This window comes from Dunckerocampus dactyliophorus, chromosome 7, assembly GCF_027744805.1.
Source record: "Dunckerocampus dactyliophorus isolate RoL2022-P2 chromosome 7, RoL_Ddac_1.1, whole genome shotgun sequence".
NCBI lineage: Eukaryota > Metazoa > Chordata > Actinopteri > Syngnathiformes > Syngnathidae > Dunckerocampus > Dunckerocampus dactyliophorus.
In genome coordinates, this window is record NC_072825.1 from 26,874,629 (window position 1) to 26,899,059 (window position 24,431).

General features: G+C 41.1%; 1 protein-coding gene across 2 annotated transcripts in view; it reads left to right on the plus strand.

Moving 5' to 3' along the window:
* Nucleotides 1–12,950: 12,950 nt before the first annotated feature.
* efna3b (ephrin-A3b) overlaps nt 12,951–24,431 on the plus strand; it is a 113,021-nt gene continuing 101,540 nt past the window's right edge. Inside the window, exons 1-2 of one of the 2 annotated variants that reach the window (XM_054780772.1) lie at nt 12,951–13,434; nt 13,638–13,845. In XM_054780772.1, coding sequence (XP_054636747.1) covers nt 13,736–13,845 — 110 coding nt within the window. In that variant the 5' untranslated portion in view covers nt 12,951–13,434; nt 13,638–13,735. The remainder of the gene's footprint in view (nt 13,435–13,637; nt 13,846–24,431) is intronic. The other variant, XM_054780771.1, reaches the window with a different exon arrangement.

Here is a 24,431-nt window from a genome sequence, read left to right on the forward strand (position 1 = left end):
TGGCAGGTTGGGACCAGGGTTTTACTTTACTGTCTTAAATGGTTTATTTACTCTTATTATATTTACCATATGGGGTAATACGAGTGTAAAGGTGATTATAGGGGTGTTATTTCCTGTCTGGAGGGCTCTAATAATGTTAAAAAACGCATTTAGAAGGTTGTAAACAGGTTTTCTATGCTCAGTGTATGAAAAGATTCCATTTATAAATACAGATTCCTACTTTGCAGACTACTTTGGACAGGTGGAGAGAACAGAGAACAACGGAGCAAAAGACACGACAACAAAAGCAACAACAACACTGGCTTGTATTTGACTTACGAGCAATAAATACAACAAAACAGCAACACCGGTAAGTAGTTGGCTTCGGACACAGAGAGAAAAGAGACAAGACAACAACAACAAAAGGTAGCAACAACACTGAGTGGGTTTACAGCTCAAAACGGCAACAACCTGAGAAGAAAACAGAGAAAAAAGAAAAGACAACAAAGGCTAGTAATTGGCTTAATGGGGGTCATACTGTGAAAAGAAACAATGGTTCTGGTTTATTACCTTTTCAGCTAACCTGAAGGGGATGTACTGTACACCATCACAAGCTACAAGCATTGTTGTATAGTCAGTCGAGCTATTTCCATCCCAACAGCCCGCCGCATGTTAAAGTGGCTGATTACTGAAACAAACAGGCTCCATGTGTTATTAAATGCATTCTATTTATTTGATTCATTACAGTGACTTTTAGATGCTCACATCCTAACACTGCTTTTGCTCTTTTCCAATCCATCTGCTCTTTCATCGATGCAATCTGTCTCTCTTTGATCAGATTTATCAGACAGTAAAACTGCACCGCCAGTGAATGCAGCAGATTCAGCAGTCATTGTGTGTATATATATATATATATATATATATATATATATATATATATATATATGTGTGTGTGTGTGTGTGTGTGTGTGTGTGTCATTCAGATATTCGTCTCAATGCTCTTGTTAAAGAGATGTCTTCTCCAGCTGAGCTGGATATGAACATTCCCAGCAGGGTGACAAAAGAAGGAAATGATTAAAGAAATAATGTCGAGAGGTGTATAACCCCTTTTTCTTTTTTCATCATATACTTGCGTCCACTGAGTAGTTAGGGGTTAAGGGCTTTACATCAACAGAGATTCCTTAGGGTGGCCTTAAAGATAAAGTGGAAAACTCAGCACTTTGGGATCGTCTTCTTGGTGAGGCCCTCGGATGCGCTGGCATGGCCAAGTTCTGCTGTGCAGGTTAAATAAATAAAATCATTTCTTCATGGTAATTTTCGTCAAACCTGCCATATGCTGCCTAAATATTTGACATGGAAGAAGAGCAGATCAGTGAGTAGGGAGATCAAAGGAAGTGTGTGTGTGTGTGTGTGTGCACGTGTAAGTGTGTGTTCGTGTTAGGATTGTGCAAGTAGTGATGAAACATATTCTACAGTGTGATATTTTCAACACAGCCAAATTCTCCTCCGTCTTTCTTGCATGCGGAAGTCATCTTAATGTATTTGCTTGTCTGTGTGTGTATTGGTGGGAATAATTGAGGATTATCGTAATATGGGATCATCATAATATCATCATAATATTTTGGCCTTGATAGAAAATAATATCACCACACAGACAATTACAAGTCAAGTGAAATGTGTAGAAACAGTCAAAAAATACACCAAGTGTACATAACTATTCAGGTGACTACAAAATCCTTTCCTTATCCAGAGAAAAGCCATTTGTTTCAATGAATGTTCATTTCAGGAGAGAGAAAATCCAAATTTACGTTGCGTTATTTTCTATGTCAGGTAAATAAGAACTATATAAGGAAAACGGCACTTTTTAAAAAATTTTGCCCGTCATCCACAATCCTTATATAAGACATAAACACACGTCTTTCTCTTTTCTGTGCGTTCTAAAGATATAAAAACAAATAAAAAGACTTAGCTAAGGACGCACGTCATGGGAAGCACTTATTCCGCCTCTAAAGGCTTCTGAAAAAAACTCTGCCAAAAAAAGCACCCAAAACGCTGTATTTATATACAATATGACGTGCATATTAACCAAGCTACAGCGACATTGTTATTATTATTAGCATTGTTACACTGAAGAACTACTTTACTGATACCTTACCACACCACGACAGCTAGCTACAGTACTAGCTGTTAACGACTAGCTTCACCACATACTCGCCCACAGCGCCACGCTCACAGTTCCTCAGACCACTACTGAAAGCTAAGGCTTCATATTGGAGCTGCTGCTACTGCTGCTTTGTTTTTATTTTTGCGTTTAGAAAAGTTAATGGTAGGTGTAGGCGTTCCTTTCCATGTTGCTATATGAAATCAATGCACTCAGCAAGGAAGTATAGCCTGTCACCCTCCCTCTGTAACTGGGTGTTTAACTTTCTCACAGGCAGACCCCAGTCAGTCAGAGTCCACAATCGCACATCCAGCTCAAGAATTGTGAGCACTGGGACCCCACAGGGGTGTGTGCTGAGTCCACTCCTCTACATGCTCTTCACCTACGATTGCGTGGCCTCCCAGAACAACACCAGCATCATTAAATTTGCGGATGACACTACAGTCATCGGCCTGATCACTGGTGGTGTTGAAACGTCATACAGAAGAGAGGTGGCGGACCTCATAGCTTGGTGTCGTGATAACAATCTCCTTCTCAATACAGATAAGACTAAAGAGATGATCATCGACCCAAGAACAAGGGAAAAGGAGCCACAATGACCCCTGTTTATTGATGAGACTGAGGTGGAGAGGGTGACAACCTTCAAGTTCCTTGGCACACACATCAGCGAGGACCTCACCTGGTCTCACAACACCCAACAAATTATGAAGAAGTCCCAAAGGAGACTGTACTTCCTGAGAAGACTGAGGAAATTTGGCATGCCCACCACAATCCTGAGTTTCTTCTACAGATGCACTATGGAAAGTGTCCTTACCGCCTCCATCACTGTTTGGTACGGTAACTGTACAACACGTGATAGGAAGGCACTCCAGCGGGTGATCAAGACCTCCCAGAACATTGTTGGGGCAGCCCTCCCCTCACTGCAAGACATTTATAAAACTAGAGTCCTACGAAGAACACACAACCTCATCAAGGACAGCACACATCCACAACACTCATTATTCACACTCCTACCGTCAGGCAGACGCTACAGGAGTTTGAAGTCCAGGACCACAAGACTGGCTAACAGCTTTTACCCACAGGCCATCAGGCTTCTCAACGAAGCACTCACACACGCTGCACGCAACACACGCACACACTCATAGCACTTTCATTATTATTTATTTATTTATTTGTATTAATGTCTCTTCTGTTGTTGCTTAATTTATTGGTATTAATGTTTCCTCTGTTCTTTTCATTTTCTTTTGTTTTCTTTCTTTTTTGGGGGGGAGAATGAACAGAACAAGAATTTCATTGCATAGCAGAGCCAACTGTTTTACTGTGCATATGACAATAAAACTCTTGAGAGTGAAGTTTTATTTTTACACGAAATAGGTTGCAATTTTACGCGACAAAAATGTTGCAGTCTTTGGAGAATGAAGTTGTAATTTCATGAGGATTGAATAGAAAAGTGATGTTATGAGAAAAAAAAATTATGAGAAGAAAAAATAGCATGATGTCCTTTAATGAAAATGTGGCGCAAAAAGCACAATACACACATCCTGGCTGAGATCGGGTCGAGCAGTGGTGTGCAGCCAGGCCCAGCAAAGCCTTCTCTGCTGGCCAAACCACTGCCAGAAGTACTTACCTACATTTCAAACTCAAATTGTAGTATTTGTTGCATTCAATTATATTCATTTATTCCCAACATTCTATTGTCTTCACTTTGAAGCGTGTTTCTTGGCTGCAGTGCTTCCAGTAGAGTATGTGTGTGTTTGATTTTTTTTGTCCAATCAGATTTCAGCTTCTATGGGTTGCCATATCAATGTAATCTGCCCAGAGCCTTCAGAATCAAATTCCCAGACATCCTGGAGAGGTCACTGTCACATACAAGTAGCAAGTAGCAATGGGGATGTTTTTTTTTTTTTTTTAGCCAATCAGACTTCTAATTTTCCCCAAAGCCAGCTTGCAGGCCCCCTGTCCTGATTGGTTGATTAGAGCAAAACTGTTCCACACGAGGAGAAATCTCAGTAAGTAGATGTATTTTCCTTAAAAGGTTTTATATTTTTGTCATGTCATTACATAAATATTGGTTGTGAACTGCTTCAGATGATGCTGTAGTGTAGATCTTTAGACTTTTCTGAACCTTTAATCACCGAGCCGTTCTATTTATGCTCGTCACATTTGGCTGAGCACCATGAAATTTGTCACGAATTCCAAGTTATTAGCAGTAATGTGAGTCAGGTGTATTGGTGGCTATGTATCTAAGGATCAGGTGACTTATATTGGTAAAATATTGTATCCACGGCAATCTCGCGGTGGCTGCGGCCTCCTTTCTAAATGCCTGTATGGCACATCGGCAGTGAGGTTGTTGCTCTACGGTATATGGGCAACTGTGGTTTGTAACCTCACTGTGGCACATATTTCCTGTCATTTTTATACTGGTTTTTGATACTCATTGTGTCTGGTGTAAAAAACCTCTTTCTGACCCACTCAAGGCCTAGGTACCAAATGCACCACCTGCCGCTGGGGTCTAGTAAGGTCACTCTCTAAATGTTATGAGCTTTACGGCTCGGGTGTCCAAACGTCCACGGAGGGCCGCATAAGGAAAAGTCAAAGTATGCGTGGGCCATTTTGATACTTTTTTATTTTGTAAAAATACTTTTAAAAAAGTCCTTTTATATGTACAGTCATTCCTTTTGGTGAATTTCCGCAAAGTTGGATTCAATACTAATAAAATGAATATTTTTGTAGTCAGTGCCTACAAAATCTGTTGATGACTTTCTAAGTAAGGCTTTTAACATTATTAGAGCCCTGTAGACATGAAATAACAACCCAATATTGTCCTATTATTCTTTGTTTACGTCACAGTGCGCAAGCTATGGGAGTTCTGCTAGGACAGACGCTAGCATAGCAAGCTACTGAGCTAACTAGTTAGCCTCTCCAATGTACTTATTCTAAACTTAAGAAAGTGTTTCAAATAGAGTGGGAAAGAAGGTCAAAGAAGCCAAAAACTTCAGCCTAATTTCCAGAAGCGAGGGGTACTATAACTCAGGTAAACAAACATAGTGGTATACGAGACAGAGGATGTATACAGTGATTACAGAGAAGATTTGAGCGATGTGTCAATAGTTTTTGAGGAGGAAGAAACATTTGGAGATGAAATAGAGAACTTGCAGAACATTGACTTAATCCTTAAGAAATGGAGATGAAGATTGGTCACCTCCAAAAGACAGAATGGTAAGTGTAAATTACTCTGGAGTTGTTTAAAGTGAAATTATTGTTGTAAATTGGCTTCTAAATGAATATAAAGGGGTTTTTATAGCCTGTTTGATTGTACAGTATATGTGGCCGCACGTCAAGGTTTACGTGGAGCCCCACACAGTAAACATATTGCTGTGAAAAGATGTTTGGAATAGTGTTTAGAAGATGTTATATAAACAAGATATGACTTACTCTCTTGTGCCAACTTTGACGTAGTGCTTGTTCTTCATTCTCTTGTTTTTTTCCTATGTACCGGTGGAATAGCATCGTTTTTTCACAATGCCTTTATACCGTACTTTCAAGCCAAATGTTTCTTGGAAAGCTGTTCTTTCAAAGCAGTCATCAGTGAAATGATCACTGCAAAGAACAGAACTTGAGGTGGGCGTCCATCTGTCTCTCGTTCTCTGCACTTGCTTCAACCATTGTTGTCTTAAATCTTCCTCTTTTGGAATAGAAAAAAAAAACTTTACAGTATCACTCAGGTAGTATAAACATCCAGCAGCAATACAATGTTTTGGCACTACTATTTTGATGAAAAATATACTGAACCAAGTCGACGATCAACCTTGAGAAGCGTTTGTTTACTCTGCTTTACCTGAGAGGTGTCACTCCGATGATGTCACTTCCGGAAATGTGGCTGAGCTGTGAGCTAGTTTGTCATGGGTGGTGCCATGAACTATAAATGTAATTTTTGCGAATTTACTGTTGGCTTACAAAAATCGAACAATGTAGAACATAATTACACACCATTTGTACAGTACCATATTTAAGCAAAGCTGATGAATCATGTCAGGATCGTTGGAGAATCAAGGTTCTTATTGGACGTTGGATGGCAACAATATTGACAGCTGATGCTGGTGTATCCATATTGCACAGTGAAGGATAGCCATGCAGTGTATCGATACTTTATCCCACCCCTTATATATATATATATATATATATATATATACAGTATATATGTGTATCTGTGTGTGTGTGTGTCTGTCCACCTACATCTATTGTTCCGTAATCCTGTCACCCGCTCTCATCATCCTCCCAAACAACACACAGTTGTATTTGTCTTTATCAGACGCTCCATTTTCTCCTGCACGCCCCTTACTTGTGTTCTCTCTTTTTCGCTCAATATTTCATGCTGCTGAGAGCCGATCTATTCTGAGCTCTCTCCCTTTTCTAGCGCTCCACCATCGTCTTAAAAAAAAAATCCACGTTGCCACACATCACTCTTGCTGTCCTCTCACTCTCCATAAATTCCCCCCCCCCCCCCAACCCCACTTCCCCCGTACTCACTCTGTATATCTCATTGCACTCTTAATGTTCAGTGCCCCATCCCCGCCCGTTGGCTCAGTTTGCGTGACTGTTCAAAAGTATCAGCTCCTCCTCCTTTCACTCCTTCTCTCCCCCTTGGATTCCTCTCCAACCAAAACACAGAGAAAGCCCTGTTCTCTCATCTTTGCACCCCCACCCCCATCATCATCATCATCACTGTCTTGCACTGCTCCATCTCTCCCCTTCTCCTCCTCAGTGTTGTTTTAGGCACAGCGGTGGAAGGTAAACAGAGAGATTGAAAATTCGTGTCAGTCACTCGGAGAGAGGGACCGTGATGGAGGGAGGTGTGGAGGAAGGGGTGGTGGGGGTGGGGTAGGATGGGGGGGGGAGTATGTCAGTACAATTTACTAACACAACAGTGAACAGCGCGGCGGGCCAAGACACGGAGAAAAGAAAGACTCGCAAGTTCAAGAATGCCAGCTTCCATTCCCATGCACGCCCTCCTATGGCGAATTCATACATGTATTGTTTATTTCCACAGGCCCTGAAAAGGATATGAAACCTGCGGGGAGAGAGGTGCCCCCAACACCCCAAACTTGTGACCAAAGATTAGATTCCGAGGTCGCAACATCAAGGAGCGTTTGACAGATGTGCTGCCCGGCGACGGAGGTGCAAATGTCATAAGAGCCTCAGCGTCACGGCGCGTGCACTCAGCACCAGCTCGTTTCTCATAATAAGCACCCAACACCAACGTAATCCAATAGCACCGCCAGCCAGGCGATTAGAATTGACAGGGGCCGCTTGCTGAAAGAGAACATGTCCCGCTTAAACAAAACCAAATGGAAAAGCAAGAGGTGTGTTGTTATTGGAAAGGGGCGGGGGTGGGGGTGGGGGGAACGGTACCAAATATCAGCCTCCAGCCCTGTCCTCCTGCACCTGATTTACAATCTCTGTCAAAAATGTAACCATGCAGAATATTTACAAGCCAAACCGGAGCAGGCTCCCCACAGTCGAGCAGCCGTGATCTCCAGGTGGAGAATGTTTTTTTTTTTCAACTTGCTTTGGGAGAACCCAGTCATGCGTTTTTAGGTTTATCGTTTTGGACCCGGATGGTTTTTTGTTAGCAGGGATTGAACCATGACAAGTGAAGTATTTCCCTACAAAATGGGCCAAGAGCAGTAACCTTTTCCAGGTCTTATTCAACAAGTGGGACTATTTGGAAAATCCCATATGACAACCATTCACGGATGAACCTAAACGGGCTTATGGTGCCTGGGAATGCTGTCTTTCAGAAATAGTTTTTGGGGAATACAGTGGAGCCCAGAAGATGAACATAATCCATTTTGACATATGATTTGTTTGGTTTTCAAAAAAATTCCCATTGCAAATAATGGAAATAAACATAATCAGTTCCGGGGTCAAACTTTCCACTTTTATAATGGAGCTTTGTAATGGAACTTTTCCATAACGACCACATCATGTGCGTTTGTCACTTTGCACAACTTGTCTGACTTGACTTCTGATTTGTTTGGACTTTGAAAAGATTTTTTTCCAGTAGAAAATACTGGAAATGGAAATAATCCATCCCTGAGGCAAAATTATTGGCAAAATTTCACTTTTATAACAGAGCTTGTCAACAGACTGTCAAAACAAGCATACCATACTTGTCACATCGCTGAACTGTCTAGCCATTTACAGTTCACACATATTAATATCTCAGGCCCTGTCCACACGGGAACGCTCCTGAGATTTATTTGTTTTTGGTGGTTTGGAAGAAATTTGAGTCCACACTGTGCCGGATTAGTAAATAGTTGCATCCAGTAGGGAACGGGTCAACTAATACACAAGGCACACCTGTGAACAGACACACAGACGGAACCACGTGACACACCAAACCATAGAAGAAGAAAGAACGTTTGCACATAAATCCATTGTTTTCCGCTTACGAAGGCTCATCTAGACTTACGAGAAGTGGAATTACTTCTGCAGGTCATTTTGGACTACAAGACAACAAAATATCAGGAGAACGTCGACCGGGGTGAGTCATGTCCGTCAAAATATTCAGATATTATTTTGGCTTCTGGTCACGTGATGGTATGGTATCATTTTCGTTTTGGCTGTCTACACGAAAACGACAAGTCTGTGTTTTTTTTAGAATTTCCCACTCTGAAAGTCATTTTCAAAAAAATACCAGGGTACCGAGAACGCCGTTTCCGTGTGGATGACATGCTGAAACGATAAAATACTTTGCCGTTTTAGTGTGGATAGGCCCTAAGAAAGGGAAAATGCGAGATTGTTGGTCCCATCAACTTCTGAGTTTCCTTTTTTAAAACTAGAACATTGGTTATCTGGGATTTTTTCATGTCTAACTTGACCTAAAAATGTTTATCCAGCAGGAAACACTGGAAATAGAAATAATCCGTCCCAGGGTCAAAACTATCAGCAAACGTTTCAGTCATAACAGAGAGTGTCAAAACAAGCATACCAAATTTGTCACATCGAGCAACTGTTTATCCATTTACACACGCATTAACATCTGAAAGAGGGAAAAATGTAAGATTGTTGGTTTGATCAACTTCTGATCTTAGCTACTCTATAATGTCTGCTATATTGGCTAATCCGAGTACAAAGATGATTATAGGGGTGTTATTTCATGTCTAGAGGGCTTCTAATAATGTTATAAAACATATTTAGAAAGACATAAACAAATTTTCTATGCTCTAACTATAACAATATTCCATTTATAAATAAGGAATCCTACTTTAGGGAAATTCACTTATCACGGTCGGGTATTCCCAATTCCACTTTTATAGTGGCACAATGCCAAAAACGACATGATTGGTTGCAGTGCACATATGTACATCCAGTTATCCATGCATTTTTAAGTCTGATAGATTCTCATAGAAGGCCTTCTTGACACACACACTCACATAGCACAATCAGACTTACGCAAAACACTACAGGGAGAAACATAATAGATGCTTTGTTCTCACAACACACAAGCTTAACTCTCACTTCTACACAAACTTAACTTCCACTTTTTTGACAGGTGCGGCAACTGCTATATATAGACTCTGCGTAGTTTCATTCTGGGGTCTTGATTGATCCTTTTCATCGATGATCTAGTCCAGCGCTGTAACCAAATGTATTGCTTTTATTTTTTAATACAATTTGAGAACCTTTTAAATTACGTGATTTTGTCTGATAGCAATGCGGCCCAGAGAACCAGTAAAACAAGCTAAAGAGAAGCAACAGCTTTTACAGAACGATGACGGTTTGGTGCGACTTTAGAAGCACATTTTGATCAAATTCTGAATTGTAAATCAGGGGATAGACTTCAGAGGTACATCATCTGAGAGCTTGATGATGAGAGACGTTTGTTTTCTTGAATATGAAAACACAGCCAGAGGACGTTGCCATTGATTTTCTTGTCTGCAACGCTGCAAAAAATAGGGGTTAAAGTTTCTCTAAAAAAAAACTTCACCCCTCGACTGTTTTATTCATCTGTCTATTCATGTTGGGCTGAAGGCAACAAAATCCCAGAGAAGATTCAAGTTACTGCCACAACTGCGATGCCACCAGCGCTGGGTGATGAAATTTTTTGGTGCTTGGTGGATGAGGCTCCATGTAGACACGAAATGATGGAGTGAGCGAGGGGGAGAGGAGTCCTCATTAAAGAAGGAGGGAAGAGGAGGGAGGTAGACCACCAGAGACATAGCAGGGGGAGGCAAAACAGCAGTGCTTGCAGCAAGTTTGCATTGTGGAAGAAGAAGAAGAGAAGAAGACAGAAGGATCCCCCCCATGGCATCTCATCCCTCCTTCTCCTTATTTCCTTTATTCTTTTTTTCTCCCAATAAATCATTCTGTCTTCCCTTTAACCAACTCATTCCCAGCAGGCGGCAAAAAAAACTTATTCCTGTCCACTCCGTCTATGTGTGGCCTCCCTCACGTAGACATCCACAGTGGAGGTGAGAGAAGATGGGGCCAGGCTAATTACTGAAGCTTTTACCAGGTCTCCACAGGCGGGACGCACTGCATTAATGTCTAACTCGGGGTGACAAAGTGAAGGGAAAACTGTAATGAATGAGTGGAGAATTGACAATGTCCTCCCAACTGGAGAGGGCACCTGGGGTCACCGAGTGCAAATGATTTGAATCACGCTGTTGCCTTCACTTGTCACGACACCCGAGCGCCTGTGGGAGTCGTGGCGGACGGAGACGGCAAATGAGAGAATGGCTTGAGCTAGTTCATCCTAACCTTATGCCATGCGGACGTGTATTAGGTCGTGAATCCATTTTGCCCAGCTTTAAAGTAACCCTTTGAGGAGACGGAGGCGGCAGATAGAGGTGGACTTCATGTGGCACCAAAGCCTGCCTGTAAGCAACAGTTTTATCAGAATCAAATTATCCACAGCGGATCGATCAAGATGCAACGGATGCCAGCTGGTGCAGCTGGTGCGAAGGTACATCGGTAAACCTCACTGCCTGACGCCTCAAGAGTTGCACATGACATCGAGTTGACAGCTCGGGCTTTTAGCTCGATGGCTACTGTGCTCGACTCTCATTCGATGGACCCCAGGCGTGCACAGGGGTGGACCAGACGGATTACAAAGAAACACTTTTTAATGTGAATGGAAAATACTATAGAAATGAAACTTAGATGTAGTTTAGTGTAGTCAGCGTACAGCTTGTAAAGCAGTAAAGATTTACTCTCCACTCAAAATGAATCAACATACAGCGATTATTGTCCAAATAGCTCACAGCAATAGTGACTACACCTCATCCTGTCCAATTTGTGTGAATATTTACTGTAGTATGAGTACCATTGTTATCTAGCACTGCCTTAATCCTCTTGGGCATGGAATTGAGCTGAGCTGCACAGATTGTCTCTGGAATCCTCTTCCACTCCTCCATTATGACATCACTGGTGGGTCTGGTGGATGTTACACACCTTGCACTCCTCCTTCTTCCTTCCTTCCGTGAGGATGCTCATTTGGGTTCAGGTGTGGAGGAGACATACTTGGTCACTCCATCTCCTTCACCTTCAGCACTTGAGCATCATGGCTCCCTATTGTTTTTTAAAAACGGGCAGGCGGCCCAGTTTCTGCTTCACTATGTCACCCTACATGTTGGGGTTCATGTTTCCCCTCCAATGAACCGCAGCTTCCCAGTGCTGGAAGCACTCATGCAGCCCCAGACCATGGCACTACCACCACCAAGACGTTACTATAATTATATATATATATTATTAATTTTTCGTCCATTTGTCAAGTCAGAGGTGACTGATGTTGAACAAAAAGGCTTCGCTGTTCAGAACTTCCGTTCAGGGTGAAAATTTGCCAGAAGTCTGTGTGCAGAAATGTTTCAGGATACAGTATGGATGATAAAAGATGTTGTTTTTTGGCAGTATTTTATTGTATTTGGTGTATATAAGTGGAACCTTGGTTGGCATCATTGATTCCTTCCAGAAAGTCTGACTCTAACCGCAACAGACACCAACCCAATCATTTTTTCCGATAAGAAATAATGTAAATCTAATTAATCCGTTCCAGAAATCCAAAAATCTTAACACAAAGCACGTTTTTATAGTTTTGAAACAATAGTTTGACATACTGAAACAATTGGAAATGCATGTAAATACATGATGATGAATGATGAATGAAAGGGATACATGAACATTTAAGGTTACTTTTACCTTCATTGAAGACGTGATTCTTGACGTGACTGTCCCCAAAGACACAATGTGGCAGGGAGATCAACCACCACCACCTCCATGTTTTGACGTGAGTTGTTTCTTGAATGCAAAAGTGTTTCTCATCTCATGACTGTAACGCAAAATGGAGCCAAAGAAAGTTGCAAACCAAACCAACCACTGATGACATCATAGATGGGCAACGTAACTTCCGGTTCCAGCACTCGGACACTAACCGAGTTTCCACTGTCTTCTGTTAGTTTTATATTCCAGTATGTCTTGTATTGTCTCCCCTGTCATTGGTTTCCCAATCATGTTGCCTTTTCTAGGTGGAACTTTCTTCAGGCTTCTGATTGGCTAAAATGCCCAGGGTTAGGGGCGACAGCGCCACCTGTTGTTTTGGCACGCATTTGACAACTGTTAGGTTTTGATTTGTAAGTGAGAAATATGTGTACACGTTTTAGTAAAAATGTAGTGTTAGTGCAGGTGTTTTTCAGCTCTGCAAATATACAGTATGTGTGTGTGTGTGTGTGTAGTAGTAGTAGTAGTAGGGGGCGTGTCGAAGATGCAAAATGTGCTCCAGATGTGGCTGCTGGCTTGCAGTCAGACATATCTGGCAGATGATAGGTGGAGTGCTTGACGAAAACTTGGAAGTGGCAGCAATACCCGATGTGCTTCGCCACCACGTTGGTGGACTGCGTCTGTGACGTCAGAAGGAGTGGGCGGAGCCAGGAAAGTGAACGAGCGCTGCCTGCCAAAAGGAGGGAGACGGAGGAGAGGAGCTGGAGGCAGGCAGGAAGGCAGGCAGTTCATCGGAGGGAGCGATGGTTCTTGTCGTCGACTTGAGCCTTGGATGAAATTCATGCGTGGAAAATCTAAATATATATTTCAAAAAAAGCTGCATCAAGTATAAAGAAGTTGGACTTGCTTTATTTTTTTTTTAATAATTTTATCACCGGTGCCTAATTTGCACGTCGGCAACTCTTCAGCCTTTTACTGGAGCGTTGCATGCACGGCGGAAGAAGACCGACCTCCCTCGTTGACCGTCCCCGCCACCCGCACTCTTCTGACGGACTCATCGGCAGCTTTACCCGGTGAGAAAGGACCAGGAGTCAGGACCACCATTTTTTTTTTTAAATAAACGTCCAACCATACACATTCAAAAAGTGGACTAGTTATGAGTGTGCTACTTTACATCACAATATTCTTTTGAGTTTTACAGCACTTATTAATAACCTAGCAAGCTGCAGTCTTTCCGAAGATTGATTCTTAATTCGCCCTCTTTCTTGTCTGGCAGGCGTTAGCTGGGATGTGTGAGTGGCGCTCTTTGGTGGGCTGAAGGCACCGAGAGAGCGGCCCCAAGACACCGAAGGGAGGGGTGGGGGAGCCGAGAGCATGGCTCTGGTACCGCTGTCTCTCTGGGTGCTAACTACTCTCACCTGGGCCAACCTGCTCCAGGTGTCCGCCAACAGGCACTCCATATACTGGAACAGCTCCAACATCCAGTAAGACCTTTATTTCCGCTTCTTTTGTGTCTGCGTGGAAGGGAGTATTAGTTATTGCTGTGCTCGTTCCCTGCCAGTTCATTCTGCTTTTATTACATCCCATTGGGATACTTTGGATTTATAGTCATCCATCCGCTGCGTCCGCTGCAGAGATTTTTTTGGTGTGCAGGTCTTTGCTCACATTCTGAGATCTCAATTTGGGCCAAAAATGGTACAGTGGAACCTCAAAGGTCGAACCCATTTCGTTCCAATTTGTCTGTATTTAAGACTTGTTATCATCGGTACATGCTGTGTTTTAGGTAACATTTTAACTAGTCTGTTACGCAACTTTGAGTGTCTTGAAAAGCACAAGTTGAAAACATTATTAATATTATTATTATTTTAGTGTAAAGTGCAAGAAGAAGTGAATCAATTTGACTATTAAAACGTAACATTTAATGTATACAAAGTAACATATAAAAAGTAACATTTAACCTCTACGTCTTTGAGTATAATTAAAAGCACAAAACATCATTATTACCTATGTTATTATTAGTAGTCATTTAAAAAAGTGTAACCAGTTGGTCTGTTTGTCTGTAACCAGTGTTACTATTAAAACGTAGAAACAGTACGACACTCAGGCTTGTCTGTAATGACTAAGTCATTAAGTAACAAAGTTTTAAGTAACATTTGAACGCCCAAGTGTAAAAAGAAGTTAACTAGTGTTAATATTCAAATCAGACGTAGTTGTTTCCCGCCATAGAAGTGCCTCATGCGTCTGATTTAACATTCTCAACTGTCACGCAAGTGTAAAAAGAAGTTAACCAGCGTTGATGTTAAAATGCAGAAGCAATAAATCACTCGGCCTTTGCTTTCGTGACAAAGTGGGAATGCAAAGTTGATTTCTGCCGAAGAGTTGCCAAACATTTTGTAAAAAGAAGTGAGCCGCTGTTAATGTTACTGTAAAACGCACTCCGTCTGAACTTTATTGCCAAAGTTCTAAGGTGTTGGAGTGGAGTCACGTCACAGAAGAGCCTCACGCATCAAATGTTGTTAACCTTTTTAACAGTCACGCAAGTGTAAAAAGAAGCTGGCCAGTGTTAAAATTAAAATGTAGAGACAATAAAACACCCGTTTTTTAATGGCAAAGTCATAATGCAACGTTGATGCGCCTCAAGTATCTCATATTTTTAAAGGAAAAGTGCGCTTTTTTGCGAATTTTGCCCATCGTACACAATCCTTATGTCAGACATGCACACACGTCTTTTTTTTAAGATATCAAAACAGCTAAAAAGAGTCAGCTAAGAATGCACGTAATGGGAAATACTTATTCTTAACACTTATATAAAGCCTTCTGAAAGAACCTCCAAAAAGCGCCAGCAACGTCCCATTTACATACAATGTGACGTGCATATTAACCAAGCTACAGCGACATTACGCTGAAGAACTACGTTACTGCCGTAGTGACACCTCGCTACACCACACCGGCTAGCTACAAGCCGGCTAGCGACTAGCTTCACCACACACTCACTCACAATGTATCAGGCCACTCCCGAAAGGTAACGCTACATATTGGAGGTACCTCCATTGCTGCTGTGTTTTTATTTTTGAGTTTGGAAAAGTTAATATCCGGTGCAGGTGTTCCTTTTCTATGTTGCTATATGAAATCAATGCGCCAAGGAAGGAAGTTCAGGTAATGCTTAAAAATGGCCAAAATACATTACATGTTATTGTGAATGTACCTCTTATAAATAATACATGGTTGCAGCATGTATATAAAACTTAGTTGGAGGTTTTTGGAGGCGTTTTAATCGCAGTCTTTGTAGGCGGAATAGGTGTGTCCCATTACATGCATTAATTACCTGCCTCTTTTTAGCTGTTTTTATATCTTCAGAACACACAGAAAAGAGAACTCATAAGAATCCTTTCACATAAGGACCCTTTAACATTCCCAAATGTCACACCAAGTGTGGAAAGAAAGTTGATGACACAGTATTAATGCAAAGTTGATGCGTCAGATTTTTAAAAAAAACATTCTTAACTGTCATACAAGTGTAAAAAGACGTTAAGCAAACAGCAAAACACTCGCTAATCCACCGCGTCCAATATAAAACAGCTTACTTTACATAATGTCTGCGCTATATTCTTTTTAACTCCTAACTGTGTTGAGGCTGCGTCTTCTTAAGGATCAAGTGTGTCAAAAAAGCCCAATGAAAAGCAAACTCTCCGGCAGAGAGTTAATTATTTGATGCTGACGTCTTGTGTGATGTCATCAGTGACAGCGGTTTAAAGTTCAAAGTTGTGTGTGACTTCCCAGACACATTTACCCAATTTTTGCTCGTATTCATGACTGGACAAGCTCTGCTTTGACGATTGGATGATATTGTACTAATGCAGAGGGTGCTTTAATCCCATCCCAATTCATGACAAAACCTAGAAAATGTCCAGTGGGGTACATAGTGGTTATCTACACACCAGTCTGCCATGCATTTGTAGGTTTTCCTGCATATTTTTATACAAGGGACAATTTCTGGACCATTTCCTTGCCCTGCACAAGCATTTACTCTTTTCCATATTCTTTCCTTCAACATCAGCCACGCTTGGCCATGCAGGAGCAGAAAGAAGAGAGAAGCGTCTCTGTGTGTCTTCTCTATCTGCTTCAATTAGGAGCACTTCTTCATGCTGACCTCATTGTGTTGTAGCAGTGTCACCATTCAATCTCTGCTTTTGGCTCCAACCATCTCCGACCTTTCCTTTTCTTGTCTACGTGCACTCCAATGTTCCAATGTTAACTCATTTAAGTGGTTTTTTTAAGTGTCAATTCTTACATTATTTAAGTCTAAACAGGGGTTGTTCAACTAAATTGTTCAGGGGAAACACATTTTCAGAAAGCATGTACCGTGGACCGGACCTCTCTTCTCTTTTTGTATATGTTACACTTTTACTTCCGCAAATGGCTAATGTAGTCACGTATAAAGTCTGGAAATCATAAATTAAAACAGGCACTATGTTAATGCTAGTCAAAGATCCTCTGTATGACAGGAGCTCTGCTGTTTTTAAGAACCTACAGCAAAAAATCTGGTCAAAAATCCTCTATGAGGACCTACTGCAAAAACACTATAGCTAAAGATCCTCCATAAGACAGGAGAGTGACGCTGTTTTTAAGGACCTAATGCAAAAACGCTGGTCAAAGATCCTCTATAATGACAGGAGCACTGTGCAGTAGGAAAGGATGGACTGAAAAAAAAAACGCGAGTCAAACATTCTCAATATGACAGAAGCATTCTGCTGTTTTTAAGGACCTGCTGTAAAAATGCTAGTCAATGATCCTCAGCATGACAGAAGTGCTGTGCCATTTTTTAAGGACGTGTTGCACAAAAAAAAATGCCAGCCACAGATCCTCTCTATGACAGAAGTGCTCTGTTGTATTTTAAGGACCTACTGCAAAAAAAAGAATAGATAAAACAGTTGGGCAAAGATTCCGTAGCTAATAGGAGCACTCTGCTGTTTTTAAAGACCGACTGCAAAAAGTAGTCAAAGATCCTCAATATGACAGAAGCGCTCAGCCGTTTTTTAAGGACCTACTGCCACTCAATATGACAGACGTGCTGTGCTGTTTTTAAAGACCCGCTGCGGAAACACAAATCAACGATCCTGTTTGTGACAGGAGTGCTCTGTCGTTTTTTTGGTTTTTTTTTTAAACGTGCTGCAAATAAATAAACAAATAGTACTCTGCTGTTTTTAAGTCACAACAGAAGCGCTCTGCCATTTTTTAGGGACCTTCTGGACCTTCTGAAAAACAACAACAAAAAAATGCAAGCCAAAGGTCCTCTATATGTAACATGACCATTCTGTTGTTTTTAAGGTCCTACTGTAAATATTCTAGTCAAGGCTAGAATACTGCAAGTCAAAGATCTTCGATATAACAGGAGCTTTCTGCTGTTTTTCAGGTCCTTTTGCAAAAACGCTTGACAAAGATCCGCTATATGACAAGAACGCTGTGCTGTGCTGTTTTTAGGAATCTGCTGCAAAAATATTGTCTGCAAAACTTTGAGCTGAAGTGGTGGGCTGGCCTGATGTCATTCGTTCGGCCCACATTTGGCCCAGTTGACGTACAAACCTTCAAAGTCACCAACTAAAGTCATGCCAAAGCCTCCCATGTTGTGCATGTGGGAGATGCCCAACCACCCGAGGGGCGTGTCATGTCGACAGCCCGTCAAAGTCATCATCCACCGTGTTATTCTTACTAAAAAGTGTCTGCTTAAGTCGACGTCGACATGCATGGCGAACTGCTTGTGAAATGTGAGAAAATTTGATGGTCATTTATTATTTTTAACGGGCCGCACGGTGGCCTAGTGGTTAGCCTGCTGGCCACGTCGAATCTCCGCTGGACATCTCTGTGTGGAGTTTGCATGTTCTCCCCGTGCGTGCGTGAGTTTTCTCCGGGTACTCCGGTTTCCTCCCACATTCCAACATGCATGTTAGGTTAATTGGAGACTCTAAATGATCCATCACCCGTAGGTATGAATGTGAGTGTTTGTTTGTCTCTATGTGCCCTGCGATTGACTGCACCCCGCCACTCGCTAGGCTCCTGCGAGGCTCCTAGTGAGGATAAGCGACATAGAAGATGGATGGGTGTGTAGTATTTTTAACTTCATCATTATTGTTTGAAGTAAATTGCGGTTATGCCAAAATAGATTAAAACAAAGAACGGTGCTGTTCTCTTCACTCAATGTTCACAACTAATAAAATTAAGCCACGTGTAATTATTGCTATTTTTCCATTGTTAGCCACCAGAGGAAAGATGTGCACGTACGTATACGAAAGTGTGGTACGTAGATTTACAGTACATGCAAAGTCAAGGAATCCACGCTGGTTTCCTTTCCAGAGATATAAACACACGATGTTCTTGGTTTGTTTTCACCTCCTCTGTGCTTTTATTGCGCCCTTAAGATAAAGAGATGAACTGCCTCTCCTGCGTTTTTATGACGGCGCTTATTAAAGATGTAAACAATATGAAAAGTTACTTGGAGGAGAATGAACCAAGTGTTTAGCAGACAGTCTTACAAGTCAGCGGGTTTTACTTTTTTATGACAGGATGGATATGCCAGACATGCGGGACTTTTCCTCAAATAGTGGCCTGGGGCTCTCAGTTAAATAGGCACCCCGTTTGAAATGAACAGCACTCGAAACACGAAAACAGCCTGTGAGTATGAATATACAGTACAGTCTTGTGGTGATTTTTCCAGCAATTCCCGATCTAGTCACCTCTGCTGTGGCTTCTGTTTTTATGCTCCAGGTAGGGCTTCCTTGATAAATTAGTCAATGAATTGTCCTTTTTTGAAAACATTAGTTTCAATGCAGTCAGGAAGCTCTCATCCTGAATGTTCTCAACTCCTGTTTCCATGCTAGTGCAGCAAACTAGTTGAGATTGACTCAACAGCACCTCTGCTGGTTGCAGCCAGCAAACAATAAACCATTCCAATGTAATCCAATTCTTTTCCATAATAGACCTGCTAGCATTTCCACTCGACATACTCCATGGTATACTATTTTAACTAAGCATTGTGAAAGCTATTTCTTTAGCTATTTAGCTATCAGAGAAGCAGTCATTGAACATGTTTGTTTACAGCGCTGGAGCCAAGAAGAGCCCAGAATGAAAGTACACAGAGTCTATATAGTAGGGATGTCCCATGTCCACATATTTTGGCTTCCCATCTGATTTGTTTCATAGTCTTGCCGATCCGAGCCGATCTATTATCAATCCTTTTCTTTTGTTACAAATATGAATTTGTGGAATTGAATATGGTCCTGAAAATAGCTCTTCAAAGCATTAAAAATACTGTAACCAAAGTATTGCTGAATGTACTTTTTTATCACACAGCATGACCAACAGTATTGTTTGGCTTTTGTAACAAACCTCTGTGAGTCAGGTCCCTAATCCAATAGAAGATCCAATAAAAGTCCATCCAATAAAAGATAAAATTGGAAAAAACAGGCGTGCAAAATACTTTTAGGGTAGGACTAATCATTTGACATGGTTATATATCAATTTGTGGTGTGATTTAGAATATACGACATTTTTCTAACGAACTTTCTTCAACGCAATAGTAATTTATTGACATTCCCTAGTATAAACAACTAGCGGCTGAGCGGCACTTCCCGTGCGAGCTCCCCGCACCATGACACAGCAGTCCGAACACAGTGAGGGGGAACTACCGCTGTAGCTACGGAGCCAAATATCCAACGTCCAACGTGAAACTAGCTTCACCACGGTACACCGCGGACATGTCCGCATGGTGGTGTTACGTTTTCTTCGGGTGGCGTGAGTCGAGTGTCAATCAGCTTTGAGGTGCATCCAACCTAACATGTTGGAGTGTGGCCAGAGTTACGAACGTTAACACGGCAACCGGATCGGCCTATGTCGTGGCGGAAGCCGATATTATCCGATCTGCAAAATACAGCGGCTCGGCAGCCGATCCCGATCCTGAAGATCGGCTCGGGACATCCCTACTATATCGCAATCACCCCTCTAGAAATTTGAGTTTGTGTAGAAGTGAGAGTTAAGCTTGTGTGACTGAAAAGAATGCATCTTTTGTGTGTCTTTGATTGTGCTAGGTGAGTGTGTATGCCCAGACACTAGAATATTAGCTTCAGTGGAAGGAGTTTCCTTTGATGCATTTTATCTTTCCTTGCAAGAATCACTTGACCTTTAGAGGAGTAGTGTGTGCGAAATGATAGATGGAAGACGAAAAGAAGCCTTTAATATGGCTTATTAAACGTTAGATGTCATTAAGTGTCTTTCTTGCCGTGTGTATTAGTTGCATGTGCAGACAAAGGCTATGAGAGAGTAGCTTAATCTGTAACCTGACCCTCCTGATTCCTGCGCTCTCTGCCAATCTTCCCCCCAGTGACATAACCTTCTTCCAACTCTGCTTAATTAAAGAACGCTACATCTCAGTGGACATGCCTCATCTCTTCCTCACTGCACTGCAATGACATGACACCTTTTGCTCGGTGTAATGCACTGGTGTCCAAAGTCCAGGCCGCAACCCGTTTTCTTATTGGCCGGCGCCATATTATCGTAAAAATAAACACAAATTAACGTTAAATTATTTAACCACAGCATTACGAAGGATGATGAAAAGAAAACAAAGAGTTGCAAGAAAAATGTTGCTTATGTTAAAAAAAAGTATTCACCTGGATTTGGATCTTTAAGAGTAATTTCAATGAAATTGAAATTAACCAAAAAAAAAATGGAGCAGTCAGTAAAAAAAAAAAAAAAAAAAAAACATTGAATGGGATATTTAAGAATAATTTCAATAAAATTGCAAATTAAGCAAAAAAAAATGTTGCAGTCATTAAAAAAAAAATCCTCGATTTGGATATTTAAGTATAATTTCAACAAAACTGCAAGTTACGCACAAAAAAATCCCCAAACAACATAGCAGTCTGAAAAAAAGTACTTGTCTAGATTTGGATATTTAACAATAAATACTTTAAATAAAATTGTGAATTAAGCAAAAAATAAAAGTAAAAATTAGCAGTCACTCATCTGCAATTAAAATGTAAAAAAAAAATATATCAAATTTGAAATGATCCAGAAATTAATTTGTCATTTTTTTTAAATTGGAGATTGTAGTATTAAAAATTTTGTATTCATATTCTACTATTATATTTGAAATTATGATTGCCTTTAATTTATTATTTATTCTTTTTTACTCTTTAATAAAAAAAACTACTCCATCTAATACTGTATATTTGAAATGATCATTTCCTTGCATTTACTATTAAATACATTATTTAAAAATATATTAAAATTAAAAGTTAGCCAGGAATTATTTGGCCATTTAAAAAAAACCTGTAGCTTATAAAATGGATCTTAAACTTATTCAATCCATTGTCTACAAATATATTGGAGTTTGTCCAAAAAACACAAACATACAAACAAAAACAACAACAAAAAAATGACTGAAAAAATGTCCAAGTAGTATTTGGATACTCAGGAAACATAAAAAAAAAGATAATTGAGAAAAATGTCATAGGAAATATGGTAAAAGTAAAGGTTTGGACAGCCCTGATGTAAAAGAACAGGGGCTTTCAAAAGGTAGATAACCTGCAGGATAACCTGCCTAATCTGTTCCTTCATACCACTACAAGCCCCTTTTCAACAGCGCAGATCCTATTTCCAGTTTGTTATAATGCTGCACTCGACGCCACAACACCCACTTGTTGGAAAGCGTGCATGTGTCTCGCCGCCGGCAGTGCGGACTCTCCAGAGTTTCTCTTGCTGGCGGTTGCAGTGCGGAGGTTTCCAAGGCCAATAATAAGCTGCGGTGTAGCTGTCAGTGGGACTGGTAAACACACTGGATAAACTGCGGGCTCGTCATATACGCATTCTGACCTACCCCACCAGCCTTCTTGTCAACCTCATGAGGCAGGCTGTTACTGAGGATTAGCACTATCTCATGTACGCGATGCTCTGATTTACGTCCACAAATATGCATCGTTTCCTACCATCGCGCAAAGCCTGCGTGCTCCCGCCTATCAGTCTCATGTCACCATTGTCCCCAGGCGCATTATGTGTGTGTGTTTGGCAGTGTAGCCGGCGTATGTGTGCAAGATGCTTCCTGTTACAGATGTTGCTGTTCACCGGTGGGTGACCGAAACAAAAACAAATCCATCAGTCCATTAAATCGCACATTATCTTCCACCACCTGGCAATTAGCAACCACTGTGTGTGTGTGTGTGTGTGTGTAGGTAATCCAATAATGAAACAGCTTACTGATTTGCATACGGGCTATCTGGTGATATCTCTTAATTTAGCTTTGTTACAGATTCAGAAATGAATGTATTTCTGTGTGTCTGTGTAAGGCAATGTCACGTCAACACACGCACACACACACACACACGCACGCACGCACGCACGCACGCACACATAGTCCATGTTATAACTCTTTACGCCTGAACCGTTGCACACAAAAGGGTGAAAATTTGTCAGAGGAGGTGTTGTTGCTGCGTGGCCTGTGCTATTACTTTTCTTGACAAATACACTGTTACTAAACCACAAAGTTTGATTATTGACTTGAAATTTCTCACACAGCTCAATGCGCTATACCGAACACTGACTGTATCTTTAGGTTGTTTAGCCGAATCACCACAACATTTGGTACACGCTTTTAGCGACCCGTGAAGCACGTGTGTAAAATTTGAAAAAGATTGGTTGGAAAACATGGCCGCCATCAAGCAAAACGACTCTAATTGTCCATAAGTCATTGACCGTATTGCTCATGATTGTAAAACATTAAGCATATCTGTATTGCATGTATGCTATTTCGTCTACCGTGGCATTTGTAGCACAACCCATAGAGGGCGCTACAGATGTCATTTGCAAGTGGGTGTTTTCCACATGACTTTATATGTGCATATGCACACATAGCCCTCACTGTGCCTGGACTGCTGTGTCATGGTGCGGGGAGCTCGCACGGGAAGTGCTGCTCAACAGCTGGTTGTTTATACTAGGGACCGTCAATAAATTACTATTGCATTGAAGAGAGTTTGTTAAAAAAATGTCATATATTCTAAATCACACCACAAATTGATCCATACCCATGTCAAGTGATTGGTCCTACGCTAAAAGTATTTTGCACGCCCATTTTTTCCAATTCTGTATTTTATTGGATCTTTTATAGCATTAGGGACCTGACTCACAGAGGTTTGTTACAAAAGCCAAACAATATTGTTGGTCATGCTGTGTGATAAAAAAGTACATTCAGCAATACTTTGGTTGCATTATTTTTAATGCTTTGAAGAGCTAGTTTCATGACGTCATCCCTCATTTATCACAGTTTATCGGTTCCTTGCAATCGGTTCCAAAGTAGGATTCAATATTTATAAATGTAATATTTTCATAGTTCATAGAGCATAGAAAGCCTGTTTATGACCTTCTAAAAACCTTATTAGACCCATGTAGACATGAAGTAACACCCCTCTTGTGACCTCATGTGACCCCTCTTATACTTGTACTGCCTAATATAGTAGACATGATAAGCGATAATATGACATAATAGCGCTAACATTGGGAAAGTTCCTTGTCATTGTAATATCTCGAACATAATGTGGGTCGATCGCATGGCATCAACGTGAGTCTATTATCCATCCTTACTCTGACTACACCACGATGTTTACACCACATTGCGCAACTCTTATACGCAGTCTACGGGACCTCTACAGGGACACAAGAAACAACCACCGCTTTAAGCATAGCAAGCTATCGAGCTGACTAGTTAGCCTCCAACTTATTTATTCTTAACTTAAAGTGACAGTTTGGATTTTTTGACATGAAGTTGTATGACATCCCCATCAGCAGTGTGGTACATCAACAGTGACACTTGGCCCTGTAGGCCCATTTCTGGTCGGATTTTGGTGATGGGAAACGTAGTACCGGTTAGTTGCTGGGGCTACTTAAGTAAAGAGTTTGGCTTCCCAAAACAATATGCCTTCAAAAGAGTACATTTGCATGACAAGAATGCCTCCTCGAAAAAATCAAACCTCACAAATTTTTTCGAGGAGGCATTTTTCTCATGCAAATGTATGGCTCCTTCAAA